Source organism: Fukomys damarensis, unplaced genomic scaffold, assembly GCF_012274545.1.
Source record: "Fukomys damarensis isolate Sample0158 unplaced genomic scaffold, DMR_v1.0_HiC HiC_scaffold_24, whole genome shotgun sequence".
Lineage (NCBI taxonomy): Eukaryota > Metazoa > Chordata > Mammalia > Rodentia > Bathyergidae > Fukomys > Fukomys damarensis.
In genome coordinates, this window is record NW_022900936.1 from 415,264 (window position 1) to 432,862 (window position 17,599).

The window sequence follows — 17,599 nt, forward strand, 5'->3', positions numbered from 1 at the left end:
AAAAAAAAAAAAAAAAAAAAGAGAGAGAGACAAGAAAATGAAGATGAGAGAAAGGAGCACTTGGGGAATGCAAAGTATTCTCAGCCATCCAAAAGGTGAGCAGGAACTCAAAGGTTAAGGTTAAGACAAAGTTTTTGACAATTCTCAGAAATGAGAACAGGGGCCAGGGATATAGCTCAGTGTTTCTGCCACCTGCCTCTTAAGCACAAGGACCCAAGTTCAATCACTGGTACCAAAAGAAAAGAAAGAAAAACAAAAAGAAATGAGAACAAAAATGAGTAGAAAAGACAAAATTAGGAGGTCCATTATTTCAGTAGTAAGAATTACAGAAAGAGGAGGTTTCCCAAGAAACCATGGGAGAAATGCCCTCAACAGGCAGCTCTCTGATACGGTGGACACACCCATCAGATCCTCCCTGTCAGGGTCTCCATATCACCAGAGGATCAGGGCTTCAGGATGAAGGGTGGGCCAGTGCTCCAGGTCCACAGCATACAACTCTCAACCAGGAGACAAGAAAGTTCTTCAAAAAAGGCTGCCTCCTGCCAAATGATTCTTCTCCAGAAGCTTTCTCAAAATAAAAGACCACCAAAGAGGAACAAGGGGACTGACCTGCATGATGGACCAGCAGTGGTACATGTCACAGAACAAAGAAAAGGGAAAACCAAGTGTATGAGAGGTACACATGTGACAAAGCGGTGAAGCAAGTGGGGTCTGCGGCTATACAATTCAGATAATTCTTTTAAATAGCAGGAGTGATCGGAAATAAGGCACATTAGCACATTTCTGAGTGTCAGACCCAGGTGGATATCTCCAAGGAACAGTGATCCTGAGTCAGGATAGACGCAGATGGCTACTGTGGAGTGTGGCATGTAGACTGCTCAACTGGTCACCTGCTCATGACTTGGAATAAATGAAAAATACAATTAGCCAAGTGTGGTGGGACACATCTGTAATCCCAACATTTGGGAGGCTAAGGCGGGAGAATGTTGAGTTCAAGGCCACCTGGGGTACATGGCAAGATTGTCTCAAAAACCAAAACAAAACAAGGGCCGGGGATTTAGCTCAGTAGCGCTGCACCTGCCTCACAAGCACAAGGTCCCGAGTTCAATCTCTGGTACCAAAAAAACAAAACAAAAAAGTTTCTCGCATTAACATTCTGTAATGCTAAATTTCCAATGAATTACAGTTCACTATCATCTTATTCTCAGAATCACTATAAGAAGAAATGATGGGGGCTGGGGATTTAGCTCAGGGGTACCATACCTGCCTCACATCCTGAGTTCAATCCCCAGAACCAAAAAAACAAAAAACAAAAAACCAAGAAGCAATGATGGTTTAAAAAAAAAAAAAAATCTAAACACCTCAAAGTGTTAACTTGGAAAAAGGAAACCATTATATGGTAGAAGTGTGAAGCCAGAAAACAATGGTTTGGCAACGCACCACTGTAACACTTACTGGTCCATGCAAGAAATGCCACAGAGGCCAAGGAGTAAGAGCTCAAGAAGAGAATATTCACAGTCCCCAAGTCTCTACACAGAACACCCACCCATGAAAAGAGAAGAAAGCCTTGTGGATACAACTGTAGCTCAGGGGCCCATGTGGACCCCACACACTTTCTGCCATGGAGCCTGAGAGCACAGCACCCTACATATAAAACCTCAAGGACACACCAGACACATGTAAGCGAGGACCCTGCCACAAACCATTGCCCTGCTCTCCCCAAATTCTGCCTGGAAACCCAGAGAGCAGCACAGGGAGAGTTCACAAGCAGGCTGAAGAAGTGGGACAGCAGGTGCTCAAAGGGCTTGCACACCTGGCTTGCCTCCTCCCTACTCTGCATGCCTGGCATTGAGTAGGAGAGCTTTCTGTGGAGGGCACTACTGGAACAACTGGTGAAGTCTGAGGAAGGTCTGAGGATGAGACACCAGCCTTGGAGCAGTGGTACTGAGTGTGCTGAGTATGCTGCTGTGGCCCAGGTGAACTGTGCAGTAGAGAACTGGGGGCCAAATGGCATTGGGTCTGCAATTTGCACTTAGAGCACTGGGGAGGGACATGGTAAATGTGAATGCTGGGAGGACACAGTGGAAATCTTCATAGAGTCTGTGCTCAAAAACTGCTAAAACAAAAAGAAAAAAGACTCACTTTTTTCACTGTCATCACTTCTTCCTTCTAACCCAGGAGGAGGGAATCTTAACATGTCTCGAGAATCAAAAGATGTTACGTTATAATCTTCGACATCCTTCTCCTGCTCAGAGAGGGAGACTCTTAGATGGTCAGAAATAGTAATTTATTACATCACAGAGCTAAAATTGCCACACAGAAACTAAGGCCAATTTATGATCTTCCCATGTAGAACATAGATCAACATGAATACACCGACAGCCATGTGCTGAAATAATTTAGATTTATCTACAACATTAAAGTAGCCACTAGCAAATACTTAGAAATTTTTAAAGTGTTTACATGAAATTATGATACCTCAGATAACATCCCCAAATTTCCAAATTTCCTTAGATATACACAGTCTCAAAATTATTTTCAGGCAAAATATGAACTAACTGAAAAAGACTTTAGAATTAATTAGCATCGTATGTGCAATCTGTGAAATGTATTATTGAAAATAAATCTAAAATCATTAGACAAATTACACAAGAGGATGAGTTTATAACTGTGCTATCAGAATCTGTATCAGTGAAGGAGACCCAGGTGGCCTATTGCAGGGCTGACACAGCTCACATGCTGGGAATTCTGAAACAGTCATGGCTCTGAGACCAGTCCTGCAGTGCCCCACCCAGGAGGTACCACATGCCATGAACCAACAATGGCCGCTGCTGTGACACATCCCCATGGGAACCCTGGATGGACAGAGCAGGAGTACCTACCGCAGCCATCCTCTCCATGGGCTGGTGGTCAAATGGCATAGTTGCTATCCACAACGGGGTCTGTTCCTCTGTGGACCCACCCAGACGGCTCTGCAGCAGCCAGGAAGGGTCCTGGGGGGAGGCCTCAGCACTGCGCAGGCTCACAGCACCTGAGCAGGGTGTTAGGGGAATGCTGGGCCAGGGCTCAAAGCTAGAGTCCTTCCGCAAGACCTCAGGGGAGCTCCAGGAAGACAGGTCCAGAACCCTTACGGGGTCCTTCAAGGGTTCTACTTCCTCGGCATGGAGGGAGCCATCATGCACGCTGGTTTGTGAAGAAAGGTGCCCATCCTGGGGTTCTATTTTTTTTTGAGTGAGGGAATGTGGCATTTCATTTCTGATCAAGGAATCCTGATTTTTAATAGTATCAGTTAGATCCCACGTAGTTTTATCGCTACTAAGTGAATCAACAGGAGGTAGTGTATCTGCTTCTGCCCTTCCATAGGAACTATTACTGGAGCTATTTTCTGATAGGTACGTTAATACCGAAGGCTGCTGGAACCTGGACCCTACAGGGTCAATGTCCTGGAAGGCCATAGAATATGCCAGACAGTTCAGTTTTTCTTGAAGTCGTTGCACCTGAGCTATCAGATCGACATTCTGCAGCTGACAATCTTCCTTCCGCTTTTCCTTACCCTGCAGGTAAATACAGGCACATAGTAAGACAAGAAACACAGCACCACACAGCTGTCTATGAGCCAGGATTGGAGCCTGTGATCACCTGTGCTTATGTGTCCACGAAGGGCCTTGTCATCTCTCCACATACTTAGAGGACTTCAAGTTCAATTTCATGAAAGAGAACTGTCATAACCTATTCCTATGGTAAATTACTGACACAAGCTGTTTATGAGTGAGGAAAACAGGAACTAGAGCCTACGGATGCTGAGCAATGGGGGCTGGGGTGTGACCCAGCAGCAGAGCACTTGCTCAGCACTACACTGGAGCACAGCTTTATATCTGAGCGTTGCAGTTACTTCTGAGCACTGGAAAACACACTGTGCTTGTGGAACAAATGTGGACAGCATCCTCAAGCACCTGGCAGCCTGCTAACTTATGTCCCATGAAGGCCGAGCAAACTCCTAACACAACACAATGTCCCCATCACGGGGGCAATGAGGAGGAGTCTGCTGCACAGAGCTGGGGAAAGGTCTCTACACAGAATGTGTTTCCTGAGATGCTTGAAGACACTGGAAACTACCTCCATGTATCTTCCCTAAAAAGCCTCACCCAGGCTCATGCTGCTCTGACTGCATGGGGCCAAGTGTACTGTGGAATTCAGAATCATTCAGTTGCTCAGTATACATATGGTGCACAAGGCACAGACAGGAGGGGGCTGGGAAGTCAGGGCCTCCATCCCCTCCTCCCAGCAAGGAGTACAACATTCACACCACAGGCCACAAGAGGCCGCAGAACCACACATGCTTTGACGCTTCCTTTGGGAAAAGAACAAAGCAACCACCTTAGGTCTGGAGAGTCCTGGGTGTCAGAAAAGGGCAAAGGAGGTCTAGATCTGTTTTATTTGCAGTAGTGAGGATAAGACAGTGGACATCAGACCAACCAGCAGGAAGCTGCACTGACAGAGGACAGGGCCATGCAAAACATGTGAGGTACTGCTCCAGGCAGAGCAACTCCCTCTAGTAGCAGTGCTTCCAGGAGGGGCTCTTGGCATACAGGGGTTTAAAGAACACTATTCTACATTCTGGGTGAGTCTTACCCTGTGGCAACCTGATGTTGCACAAGTGCACGCTCCTACCCCGGGGAAAGAAGTGAACCTTACTTGAAGTGAGAATGTGAGGTTCAAAAGAAATTAAATCTGAAGTCTTTCAAGTCAATGATAAAAGCCTGGAGCCAAGGTGAAGCCAGGGGGCAGTCCGGTCTTCACATGCAAGTGCCTAGCTGTTTAGTCCATGTAAAAGGTATGTGTCAGAGTCTTAAAGTTTTTCAAGAGACTTCAGAATGGAACAGGAGCACTGCTACATCACAGCAGATGGACTCAGGTAACAAACTATCGTGTGCAACCTATGGCTGATCCCATGCAGGCCAATGTTCTGAGCTTAGCTTGGCCGTGATGAACATAATGTGCCCCTCGTCACCCTAAGGATGGCCAAGCCCACATACCAGCATCCCCCAGCAACACACGCTCACCCCCATGCACCTGCACCCCCCACCACCGCATACCTTCATTCTCTCAGAAGCCCTGGTATCATCTTCTGTGCTCAGACACATTTCATTTTTCACCAAGAGCAACTCTGCTTCCAGCTGCCTCTGGCAGACTGTAAGCACCGACACCACACTTTCTGGTTTACACAGGTCATTGTCCTTCAGTGTCCCCAGGACTTTGGCAGGCTGCAGACCATCCTTGACAAGAGGAGATGGAAAAGATGCTCATGAAGGTAGAGTTGGGTGAATGAGAAACTTGGATGCTGCCAGGCTGTCTCCAAGACCATAAGGGAAGTTGGTCCTGCCACAGCTCACTGCCTACAGCAGGGGCACACAGCAGCAAGGCCTCACACAGGACAGCTCTTCACACCCTTGGTACTGGGAACCCACAGAGCAGAGTAGCAGGGGTACCTGGGAGCAGGAGCTGCTCTACACAGAGCTGAGCTGGTGGGGCAGTGAGCAGCTAATCCCACAAGTTCCATTCAAAAGCAAACTGGGACATTTAAAAATGATAATTTATGTAGGGCCTTCTGTTCCGAAATGAAATGCACTTAAAATATTTTACATCAGAAGTGTTTGTTAAAAGATAAACCATTTGATTAGAACCAGAGAGGGAAATTAATACCAAGTAATCTCTGTGTCATGGTAGAGTCCCTACAGCACTGAAGAGCTGTTTTTTGTTTTGTTTTTTCCTTTTGGTATCAGAGATCAAACTTGGGACCTTGTGCTTGCGAGGGAGGCAGGAGAACCACTGAGCTGAAACCCTGGCTCAGGAAAAGCTGTTTTTAAAAGCTTCAATGACTTAAATGACAACACGTTTAAAACTGTACAGAACAGCAAGACTCAGCCTAACTTGCTGGCAGATCCCAGCCAGGGCAAGCTCCACACTCCTCTCTTTTTCCTGCCAGGAGCTTCCAATGCTGACTATAGCCACATTACCCAGAACAAAAGTAGTCATTAAAGTAAAAAGAGTAAAACCAACGCAGTACCTGCATATCCAAGCCCCAGCTGCCCCTCAGGCCCCAGGCACAGATGCCAGGCCTCCCGCAGCCCATAGGGAACCAGGCCTACCTGTGAGCCCTGCCCATGATGGGCTGAGGCCAGCCATCTGATGCCACCTCCCTGCTCCAACAGGTCTCCACGCTTTGTGTCTACATGAGGGTGTGGGTAGGTCTCAGGTATCCCATGGGCCTGCTGCTTGTCCACCTCCACTTGGCACCTCAGGAACCGCTGGTTTAGCACCTGCAGCTGGCGGCTGAGGCGGACACACTGTGCTCGCAGCTGCTGCAGCTCAGGAGGCTCTGGGCTGGCTGAGGCCTGCTGTTCTAGGGCATGCCGGAAGTGCACCAAGGACGAGAGGACAGCCTCCAGCTTGGTGAAGTGGGCCTCTTTCTGCTTGTTCATAGCATTGATTTCTAAATCTCTCTGCACAATTACAGCTTCCTTTTCCTTCAGGACAGCTTCAAACTCCTGGATCCGTGAAGTCATGCCCTTGACCTCGGCCTCCCTGAGGGCCATGCTGTGTCCATGCTCAGCCAGCTGTCGTGCAGCAGCCTCCTCTGCAGCTCGCAGGCGCTGCTGCAGGGCCTCCAGAGCCTGGCTGTGCCCATGTTCCTGGTCAGTCAGCAGCTGCTCCAGGGTCTCCTTGACTGTGAGTGCAGCTTCTAGCTCTCCCCTCAGTGTCTGCCCAACTGGGCCCTCAGCTTGGAAACACAGCAGCTCCCTGTGGAGACTGTCCGCTTCATGGTCACTAAGTTCATGTACCACAGGCCCCAGGAGGGCTAGCTCATTCTGCAGCTTCTCAATGACCTCATGGAGCTGCTCAATTTCTTCTGCTTTATCCTTCTGTAATCGTTCTTGGTTCTCTTGCAAATTTTCAATAATGGATTTCAGCTCTTCAACCTCAGAACTTCTGTGGTGGTACACAACCTAAACAGAAAGCACATTGCACAGGCCAGTTGTAAATGGACAAATCTCAGCATCTCCCTTTTTAATACACGGTTCACCCTGAATTTATCCCATGGAAGTAGAGAGATCTGACAGCCTAAAAAACAAAACAGTGATAGGTACAAACCAATGTCACCAGGCGGCACTTGTTCTGTGCCAGTCACTCCAGGAAGAAAAGACACCACAGCTGCTTCACCTGTCTCCCTGCACATGGTGTGGCTGCTCTGTTGTCAGAATGGTCTCTTCCAACCCAGGACAATGCAGCAGGACCAGATCCAAATGCTATCTGCCATCGAAGGCAGGGCAGTGAGAATCTGCTCATTCCACCTCAAGAGCCATTTGATCTACAGACACTGCTGCCTTGGCAGACACAGCTGTGCATCATCTAGAATTGGGAGAGAGCAGGATGGGGCTGGCAGATCAGAGTCAGATGGAGGCCAGAGCACCACACTGGTGGGGATTCACGTTCTTCAGATTCATCTTCATGAAACCTGACAGGTAACACCCACCCAAATATTAGCACAAAGACAGAAGGGTGTAAAGAGAAACAGAGGGAGAGGTCCACCCCCTCCCCGTCCCTGCCATATGATAGCCAACCTGGAGCAGTGCAGCCCACTACTCACATGAGAGAGTAGATCTGTGCTGAAGGAGCATTGTTCTGCCTCACGTGAGAGAGCAGACCCAGAGCAATACCTCCCACACACATGAGGGAGTGGACACAGAGCAGCACCCCTCCCACCTTGAGAGCAGACCTGCAATGGAGGAGCAGTGCCTCACCCCCAGGGGAGCGCAGCTCAGGGCAGCAGAGGAAAAGACTAAACAGTCAAACTGATCCTGGATGACAACACCTGGAAAGAGAAGGAAGCAGCCAGACCCCAAGCATCTCTACCTTCAGTCCAACAGCCCACTTGCATCCCTGCCTTGAAGCCTACATCCAGCACAGAACAGAGGGCTGATCGTGTTCCCCATCTACCAGTGGGAGCGAGGACAGGCTTTGGCTTGAATGGTAACCAGTCTGAGGGAATGAACAGAGGGGCCTCTATGCAAGGAGGGCACAAGACCCATGGGTCCTAAAGCTAGGCAGAGAAAATCATGACTGGCAGGATCTGAAGGCTGTAGATTATGGAAAGAAACCACTCATTCAATAATGCAGAAAATTTTTCCTTTGACTCACTTTTTTTTTGGAGGGGGGGTTTGGAACTGGGGATGGAATGCAGGACTTTGCACTTGTGAGTGAACTTGGGACCTTGTGCTTCTGAGGCAGGCAGCAGCACCACTGAGCTAAAACCTCAGCTTGACTCAATTTTTTGATTTCCTATTTTATATTACTTATATCTTTTCTTCATTGGGGTTTCTTGGGGTTTAGGTTTTCTCTCCCACTTTTTCTGTTTAGTTTGTCTTTGATCTTTTCACCTTCTTTTTTCTCTTCATCTTCTGTTCTTCCTGTATCTTTTTTATTCTTGTCCTCATTCACTCTTTCCAGTAGCTATTCTCTATCACTATTTCCTCTCACTCCTTAATAGGATCCCCTAACTTAATTTTCTGTCTTCCTCATAGCCCACTGATTTTCAAATTCTGCTTTTTTCATTCTCTGGATCCCCACCCTATCCACCTTTACTAATATAACTACTAAGCTCTAAGGATCTCTAAATAGTTAAATTAATGCTACCGCTGTTGAATACTATACTACTGTTAGCAGAGATGAACTTGTCCCATTTATTAGATATTTACTGTAGGTCAATATTTGGTTTGTCTTAGTGTTTATACTATAATTACAGATCTATTTTTTATGGACAAGGGTAGTACTTTATTGGTCCTTAGGGTCTGTCAATATTTAGTTTGCACTTAATGCTATAGCTAATGCTGATTTTATTACTATAGCCAAGGTATGAGAGCTGCTATTAATTCGTTTTCTTGAGATGCTGATAACCTGAAAGGCCTTGGCCGTCACTCACAGTATTGTGGCCCATTCTAGGAGAACTGGGTACTGGGCCATTCACACTGTAATCTCCCATGTCAAGTAAATGGAGGTGGCTGGATCCTGGGACAGAGGCAAAGACCAGTAGATAGCCATGTCCAGAGGACACCACTAAAAAGTAGACATTAATTAAAGAGGACTCCATATCAGAAACAAAACTTTCCACTATAATAAACCCACAAGCCTCAACACAAAACAAATGAATAAAAATAGAAGCCCAAGAAGACAAGCCAACAAAATGCATCCAAAAATTCCCACCTCCCCCAAGGCTGATCTATGCGGCATCGAAGGGGAGGAAACCAAAAGCCTCACACCCAAATTACCTGAAATGATATCACAAGATAAAACAAGACAGTTCAATAAGGTAACTGACAAGATCACAGAAGATATAAGTAACAAGATACTAGACCAATTAAACAAAATTGTCAGTAAGTCTAAAGACAACACTAATAAAGAGAAGAGCTATACAAAATGATGCAAAACATGTATGACCAGCACAGAGAAGGATTAGGGTCCATAAAATGGCTCCAAATAGAAATTTAGATTGGAAATTCTATTGAAAGGATGAGAAGCAGAAGGACAGAGTCTTGGAACTAGATGACAAGGGTATTGTCAGTGAGCAATCAATGAGAAACATCTTAAAAACAAGAGAACATGAAAAATGGATCCACTAGCTCCTAGATGATGCAAAGACTGATAAAAAATTAATTGAAATTAGTAATAAATCAGAATATACCACAAATAGCATAAAAACCCTGTTCACTAAAAGACTAGCTGAAAATTTTCCAAATAAGGTAAAATAATTTAACATACAAATAAGTAAGGCATATACAATTCCAGAGAGCCAGAAAAGAACCTCACCATGACACATCATAGTCAAAATCACAGAAGTCCAAGACAAGAATAGAATCTTAAAAAGTCATAGGCAAAAAAAACCCCAAAAACAAACAAACAAACAAACAAAAAAACCCCATAAACAACAACAACAAAAAACTTATAAAGGAAAACCCATTAGAATTACAGAAGACTTTGCAACACAAACCTTAAAAGTTGGGAAACCTTGGAGTGAAATTCTTTCAAGACCCTAAAAGAAAATATTTTCCAACCTAGACTGATACATCCTGAAAAACTATCTTTCAAAACTGACAAACAAATGAGATATTTTCATGATAAAGAGCACCTAAAGAAATTCATGACCCACAAACCAGCCCTCTAACGAAATACTCAAGATAAAAAAAAATTTTCACGGAACATTCTAAAAGAGATAATGAAGCTTATGACAAAAAGTCTAATACACACAAAAAAAGTCTAATACAATGAATAATATATCAGTCAGGATAAGTAGTTAAATAGAAGCGAAACACAGGGAGGGAATCAAAGCAGGAAAACAAGGCAATGACAGGAATAAAATAAATAAATACCTATCAGTAATAACTCTCAATGTACATGGTCCAAATTTACCAGTCAAAAGACACACTGGCAGAATGGCTCAAGAAACAATATCCAAAAGTATGCTGTATACAAGAAACACATTTAACCCATTGGAGATTTAGCTCAGTGGTGCCACTGCCTGCCTCACAAGGGCCAGTTCCTGAGCAGAAGGAGATGAAAGAGGAAGGGGCAGGGGGAGAGCAATATTCTATGCCAAAGGAACCTCCTTCCCCAAACAAGTTTAACTATCTTATACTCAGACGAAATCAACTTCAAACAAAAACGAATAAAAAGAGGCAAAGAAGGTTACTACATGTCGCTTAAGGGAACAATCCAGTAGGAAGAGGTAACAATTACTAACACATATACCCTGAACAACAGCATGCCCAACTTCATAAAAAACAACAACAACAACAACAACAACAACAACAACAAAACCCTCCACAACAACAGAATATACATTCTTTTTAGCAGTACATGGAACTTTCTCCAAAACAGGCCACATACTAGCCAATAAATCAGCCTTAACTAAATGTAAAAGAACTGAAATTATACAATACATATTATCAGGCCATAATACAATGAAGTTAGAAACCGACGACAAAAATAAAACACATTATGCAAAGGCAAGGAAATTAAACAATGTGTTACATAAGAAATCAAGGAAGAAATAAGAGTTTCTAGAACTAAATGATAATGTCAATACAACATACAAAACTTTAAGCATTACTGGTGGGGATGCAAACTAATACAACCATTATGGAAATCACTATAGAGACTTCTCAAAGAACTGAAATTAGAAATTCCATATGACCCAGCTATTCCCCAGCTAGGTATCTTCCCCAAAGAGCTTAAATCATTACAGTACAGTGATACATGCATACCAATGTTTACAGCAGCACAATTTTTAATAGCTAAATCCTGGAAGCAGCCTATATACCCATCAACAGATGACTGGATAAAGAAAATGTGGTATCTATCTATAATGGAATACTACTCAGCTATAGAGAATGACACATTTGAGACATTTCTAGAAAAATGAATGCACCTGGAAAATCTACTGTTGAGGGAAATAAACCAGACACAAGCTTAAATATCATATGGCATCTCTCACTTGAGTGAGGCAAAGTACAAAGAAAATGATAAAGGATGGACACGGAAACATGTCTTAAAATAGGGACGTGGTCCAAGGAGCAAGGATGAAAGGTGAGGAGAGGAAGGGGAAATAAGAAGAAAGATAGGCCATGTACAGGAACCTAATAACCCCAATGTAAACACTATATGCCATAATATGAGCTAAGACAAATAATATCAACAAAGTATGAAGAAGGGATTAGGGGAACCAGAAGCGGGGGAAGTGAAGGGGAAGAAGAATTTAAAAAAAAAGAAAAGAAACTAGCTGTAATATGCACATTTAGCCACTCCCCAGGATGAACGTAAACTGCACGCACTGCAGACATGTACTCATAAAATTTTTTAAATTACTTAAAAAACACAAAACACAAAAAAAAAAACCCACAGCAGCCTGGTATGGTAGCACATGCCTATAATCCCATCAGTCTGAGAGGGAGGATGAGGCATAAGGGTCATAAATTTAATCCCCACCTGGGTAACTTAGTGATTTATTGAGAACCTGCTCGGAAAAAAAAAAAAAAAAGAAGAGGCTGGGGCTGTAGCTCTGTGAGAATCCCCAGTACTACCAAAAATAAACAACCTACAGCTCCCATACTTCATGGTGAAACATCTAACACTTCCTCCCTTACAGTAGGAACAGGAAAGGAAAACTACTCTCAATAGTGTTACCTGTCTTTGTAGTGGAAATGCTGGACAGTGTGATAAGAAAAGGAAATAAAAAGCAAAGGTCAAGCCAAATATAGTAGTGTGCACGTACAGTCCCACCTACTTGGAAGGCTGAGGCAGGAGGATCACTGGAGCCCAGAAAATGGACACCAGCCTGGGCGCTGTAATCAGACCTCATTTAAAAAACTGGACCAGACCAGACCAGATCAGACCAAACCAGACTAGACCAGACCAGACTTAATCAAACCACATCTTGAGTTTAAGGACAACAAAAAACATAAAAGTGATAAAGTTACAAAGCATATACACTAATCAAAAATCTGTCATCCAGTTTTTGGCAGCTTAGCCTTCTAACTATGACCTACAGTAGGACAGTCCCACGCCCCACATACCTCATCACCATCCTGTAGGAGTATTCTCTGCACGGCCTCTGGCTGGGCCTCAGGGTCCTTGCAAAGGTTGCCCAGTGGAAGCACTGGACATCTGCCTTCATCAGGCCTGGACTGCGACATGGGCATAAGCAGCAATTCACTTGTCTGTGGTTCTGTTAGTGCTTCTTTATTCTATTTAAGAAAAAAGATAGAATTTTAGGCAACAGTTAAGAAATCGGTGAGCTCAGGTTTCTATGTGCTGAGGTCTAAACCACTGAGTGTTTGGGAAGAAGCAGGCACACCATGCACTCAGGGTTACATGCACTCAGCGGACAACACAGGCTCCAGGCTCATGCTGAGCCCCACTTGGTGAAGAGCCACAGCGCTCACCTATGATTCCACTGCAAGAAATCCCATAAATTATTCAACAAGCCAAAAAATACTCTTTAGGCTATTACCAATTTTTAAATGTTGGAAAAGGGCTGGCAGAAATAAGGCAAGGCAAACAGTACTTCCATATATGAACATCAACAGCCATGAAAACGTTTTCAAAGAACATTTAATAGAGGAAATGCTCATAGCATATTAGGTGGGGAAGAAACTGACAAACAGAGCTGTATATGATGTTCAACTGGAAGGAAGGTAAAAGGTATTTTCTATACCCTTAGCACCTTAGTAGATGTTTGCCAAGTGAATGAAGACCAAAGCAGCCCTCAAATGACTCAATGGGAAACACAAGAAGTGACCGGATCAGGGCAGGATCCCTGCAGGTCCAGGTTATGCAGAAGAGCCAAGAGACAAAGGACAGTGCTAGACAGGGAGGCTAAAGGTTCCCATCAAGCACACCCTGATGGAAACATGTTACAGGGCCAAACTATTGACTCTTGTATAAGACAGCCCTCAGTGTCACTTCATAAGTAACCTTTTGGTAGTTAATTGTTTTTACATTCCCTTTCCCTCCCTTACCCACTACTCCATCTCTTCATTTGCCCAGGTTTCCAAGGCAGGCTGAGTGGGCACAGGTGGGGATAATGGGCATCCTACAGGCCCAGCAATGCCTAACCCCCCCACACCCTAGGCCCTGCCCCCCACCCAGGAGTCATCCTTCAGCCCCAAGCCCCACCCACTTCACTCAAGCCAGGCCACACAGACTCCTTACTTTTAATTCTTTCACAATTTCTTTCTGTTTTTCCAGTTCTTTCTGGAGCAGGGCTACTTGTCCTCTGGTGTGGGCATTTATCTCCTCAAGATGTTTAATTTCTTCTTCCTGGATTAACACTTGTCTATCTACCAATTCTTTCTTTATAACCAATTCATTATATTCATCTGATTTTTCTCTCAATTTTTCTTGTAACAATTCAACCTAAACACACATACAAAAAAAAAGGATGAGAAATAAGACTGTTAAAAAGCCAACTTTCCAAATTACACACACACACACACACACACACACACACACACACAGTGCAGCTGACAAAACAAATACTATGTTTCTCTGTACTTTGGCTACACAAAATCTAAAAATCTAAAGAAAGAAATCTAAAGAAAGAATAAAATACAGTTGTTTTAAGAAGGGTATTTTTGGGCCAGGGATTTAGCTCAGTGGCACTGCACCTGCCTCTAAAGCAAAAGTACTGAGTTCAATCCCTGGTACCCCGCTCCCAAAGGCTATTCTCTCTACACAGAAAAACACAAAGAAACAGTAATGTTAGCAAAGTAAAACTTACTTTGACCAAAAGGAACAGGTTACTACTTAGCAATAAAAATAAAAGGAACTACGGAGAAAGCAGCTACTGGAAGAATCACCCAGAGAAAGAGGAAGAGTGAAAAAGCCAACCCGAACAGTAACACGCATGAACAATACCATATAAACATTACTGCAGAAATAACAAAATTATGGACATGGAGGCCTGGTCAATGGCCAGGGACCAGAGGGCTGTGGTATGAAAGGGCCGCAGGAGCATTCTGTGGGCCTGATGCTGGAGTGGTGTCACTGCTTTCTTGTCAATGCCAGTTCTGGGTTCTAGTTCTATAGACGTAACCACTGAGAACAAAGGATCTCTGTATCTTACAACTACATGGGAATCCAGTGTCCTCAAATAAGTTTAATTTTTAAGAAAGAGTAAGCAGGACTGGGGATTCAGTTCAGTGGTGCTACCACCTGCCTCACAAGCTCAAGGTCCCAAGTTTGATCCCTGGTACCAAAAAAAAAAAAAGAATAAGCAAATCAACTAGAGCTACCTCAGACAAGCAGATGCAGAGTTGTAGCCTGGAGCAAAAGCAAGCAAGAAGCAGGGTGGTGTGTACACCCCGAAGCTGGCTGTGCAGGGCAGGGGACATGCCCATAACAGAGTGCACCAGCTGTGGAGAGGGGTGAAGCAAAAGTGCAAAGTGCATGCCATGCTGTCCATCCTACCTCCTTATCCAGCTGCACGCACTGCTGTTCCATACACATGGGAGGCAAACATGGAAAGGAAGATAGAGCTTCAAAACACTGTGGAAACTTAGCTATCCCCGAGGACTGGCACACAGTGGGGTACCTACTTGGCTATCGCAGGGGCTTGTAGGCCGCAGCCGGGCTGCCTGGCGGAGCTGCCCCTCCAACTTCTGGATCTCCTGCTGGAACTCTTCACGTTCATGCTCACGCTCAGCAGCCTGCTCCTGTGAGGAGAGGCCACATGTTATCAAGGCCTGGAGGCAGCCTGTGAGTAACCTTCACAGCTGGGACCTAGGACTGTACACAGTTCACCCACCAATAAGGGCATGCTCTGGGTATCCCCCTCATCACAGTCATTTTTATAAAATGGAGTTAAGTAGAGGAACATCCTTTGTATGACAATGAAAGGAGGCCTCTGAAACAATAACAAGGCTTGGAAACTGGTAGACAGGATGCCATAGTAAGAACAACTTGGGTCCTAACGAGACAATCCAGGGATTCTGCTAGGAAAGGTGAAATCACAAAGACACCTCCCAGGATATAGGACTACACCTCAAATGCTAGAACTCCTCCCAGGACCACAAGAAATGTGGGCCAAGAAGATGAGAGACACTTCTTTCAGAATCAGCACCACAAAAGAAAGGCAGGACCAAGTGCCCACCCACAGACAGGGTGGCACAGCAACTTGTCTGTCCAGGAGAGCACAAGACCCTCGTCCTCAACCACATACTGGAGTCTGTCCATGCTATAATGATGACTCCTGGGGATGAGAAGAAAATCTATCATGAGGACTCCTTACGTCCATGAACTGCCGCTGGCTGCGTAGATGTTTGTCTAGGGCTGCCAACTGTTGCTTCAGAGTGGCCGCCTCCTCAGCCTGCTGGGCACATCCCTGGTGCTGCATAAGCTGGTCCTCCAACTCAGACTCTAAGACCTGCATCTGTGAGAGCAGAGCCACACGGTCCTTCTCTGCCTGCTTCCTGGCCTCCAACTGCTCCCTGGTTAGAGACTCCACCTCCTTCTGCAGGGCTGAGAAGATGAAACAGACATGGAGGAGCCCACCTTGGAGCACAGACAGCTGCAGCAGGGCTCATGAAATGTGCACTCCTGGAGGGTGAATGTTCACAGAATAGCACCACACACTGGGGGGCTGTCACCAATCCACCTCCCTGGGAGTGGGCCCCAACAGGGCCCCATGCACAGGTCTCATTCCCTTTCCAAAGCTTTCTTCCCTCGGGGCTGTGACAGAGCAGCCAGAGCCACCATAAGGGTGAATTTTGCCACCCTGTCTCCATCGGGCTTCAATCCCATGTCCTCATACATCTATGACCTTGTCAGATACTCTGAAAAGAAACACAAATTACTTTGAAAACAATAATGGCATGTTTTAAGTGAAAATTGGCTAAAACAGAGCTGTGACATGCTTTGGAAAAAAGGAGCAATGAGTAAACCATAAGACAAACTCAGATTAACTGGGGCTGTGACTTCAAGTCTGTCCCCTTCAAAACTCTGTGCCAGACCAAGGTGTGGCGGCACATGCCTATAATCCCAGCACTTGGGAGACCGAGGCATGAGGACTATCTCAAGTTCGAGGCTAGCTTGGAGTACATAGCGAGAAACTCTAAAAATAAACAAACAAACAAACAAAAAACCCTCAAAAAATAAAACAAACAAAAAATCCTCAGGTGGATGGAGGGCCAACCTGAGGGCTCCAAAAGGGGCCTTGGCAGGGATCAGACCTCTAGGGCACCACCTCCTGGGCGGGTTTAGTGTCTCAATCAAAGAGATTTCAAGAAGGGCACTTTCTTGGTCCCTCCCTTCCTCTTGGACTCTCCAGTCTCAAGAACTATGAGATAGACTTCTGTTATTCATAAATCACACAGTCTCAGGAATTGTTATAGCAACACAAAATAGAGTTAGACACTGGATAATGAAACTACAAATCAGTAAGCATCTTGAAAAAATTGAAACACTAAGTTTATAAGTTCTTAGTTTTATTTCACCAGCTTTCAAAATTTAATTATTTTGGTTTGTAAAAAGCTGTCAGTCTTATTATAATCATTACTATTAATGTAACATTCTCAAAAAATTTCATGTTAATAAGTCACTTATAAAAAAATAGCCAGTTATAAAAAATAATAAGCCAGTTATAAAAAAAAAATCGACTTGAACATGCAATTGAAACAATGTTATTTACAGACTTTCAGAGGAAAGAACAGTCAGCACCAGGACAGGCGATGAAGCGAGGGAAAGCCCGACCTACAGTCCACCTCAGGGTGCAGACATGGTCCATGGAGGCTGTGCAGGTGTAGCAGGCTGAGGGCCTACTGGGGAATCCAGGGAGTCACAGACCTCCAGCAATCCCAGTAAACCCCTTGAGGCCTTTCAGGAGGTCTTGGCAGGGACCCCCTACCCACCGTGGCTTAGTAACTGCAGCAATCATTATAGAGAAATTCTTGCACTTGGCTACAGCATTACAATAGGACAACTCAGTCAATTTTTATGAATGGTTCTTGAGGATTATAGTGTAATTATAACAGTTTGCCATAAAAGCTCC

The 17,599-nt window shown here is 44.7% G+C and overlaps 1 protein-coding gene across 9 annotated transcripts in view; it reads right to left on the reverse strand.

The window, feature by feature from the left end:
- Pcnt (pericentrin) overlaps positions 1–17,599 on the reverse strand; it is a 104,587-nt gene that overhangs the window by 30,986 nt on the left and 56,002 nt on the right. For 6 of the 9 annotated variants that reach the window (XM_010636382.3, XM_010636387.3, XM_010636380.3 and 3 more), the window contains exons 21-29: positions 15,842–16,071; positions 15,150–15,266; positions 15,022–15,045; positions 13,765–13,968; positions 12,627–12,797; positions 6,150–7,007; positions 5,097–5,276; positions 2,883–3,554; positions 2,143–2,245 (exon numbers count right to left, since the gene is read on the reverse strand). In XM_010636382.3, the coding sequence (XP_010634684.1) occupies positions 2,143–2,245; positions 2,883–3,554; positions 5,097–5,276; positions 6,150–7,007; positions 12,627–12,797; positions 13,765–13,968; positions 15,022–15,045; positions 15,150–15,266; positions 15,842–16,071 (2,559 nt within the window). The remainder of the gene's footprint in view (positions 1–2,142; positions 2,246–2,882; positions 3,555–5,096; positions 5,277–6,149; positions 7,008–12,626; positions 12,798–13,764; positions 13,969–15,021; positions 15,046–15,149; positions 15,267–15,841; positions 16,072–17,599) is intronic. The other 3 variants (XM_010636386.3, XM_010636379.3, XM_010636383.3) reach the window with 2 other exon arrangements.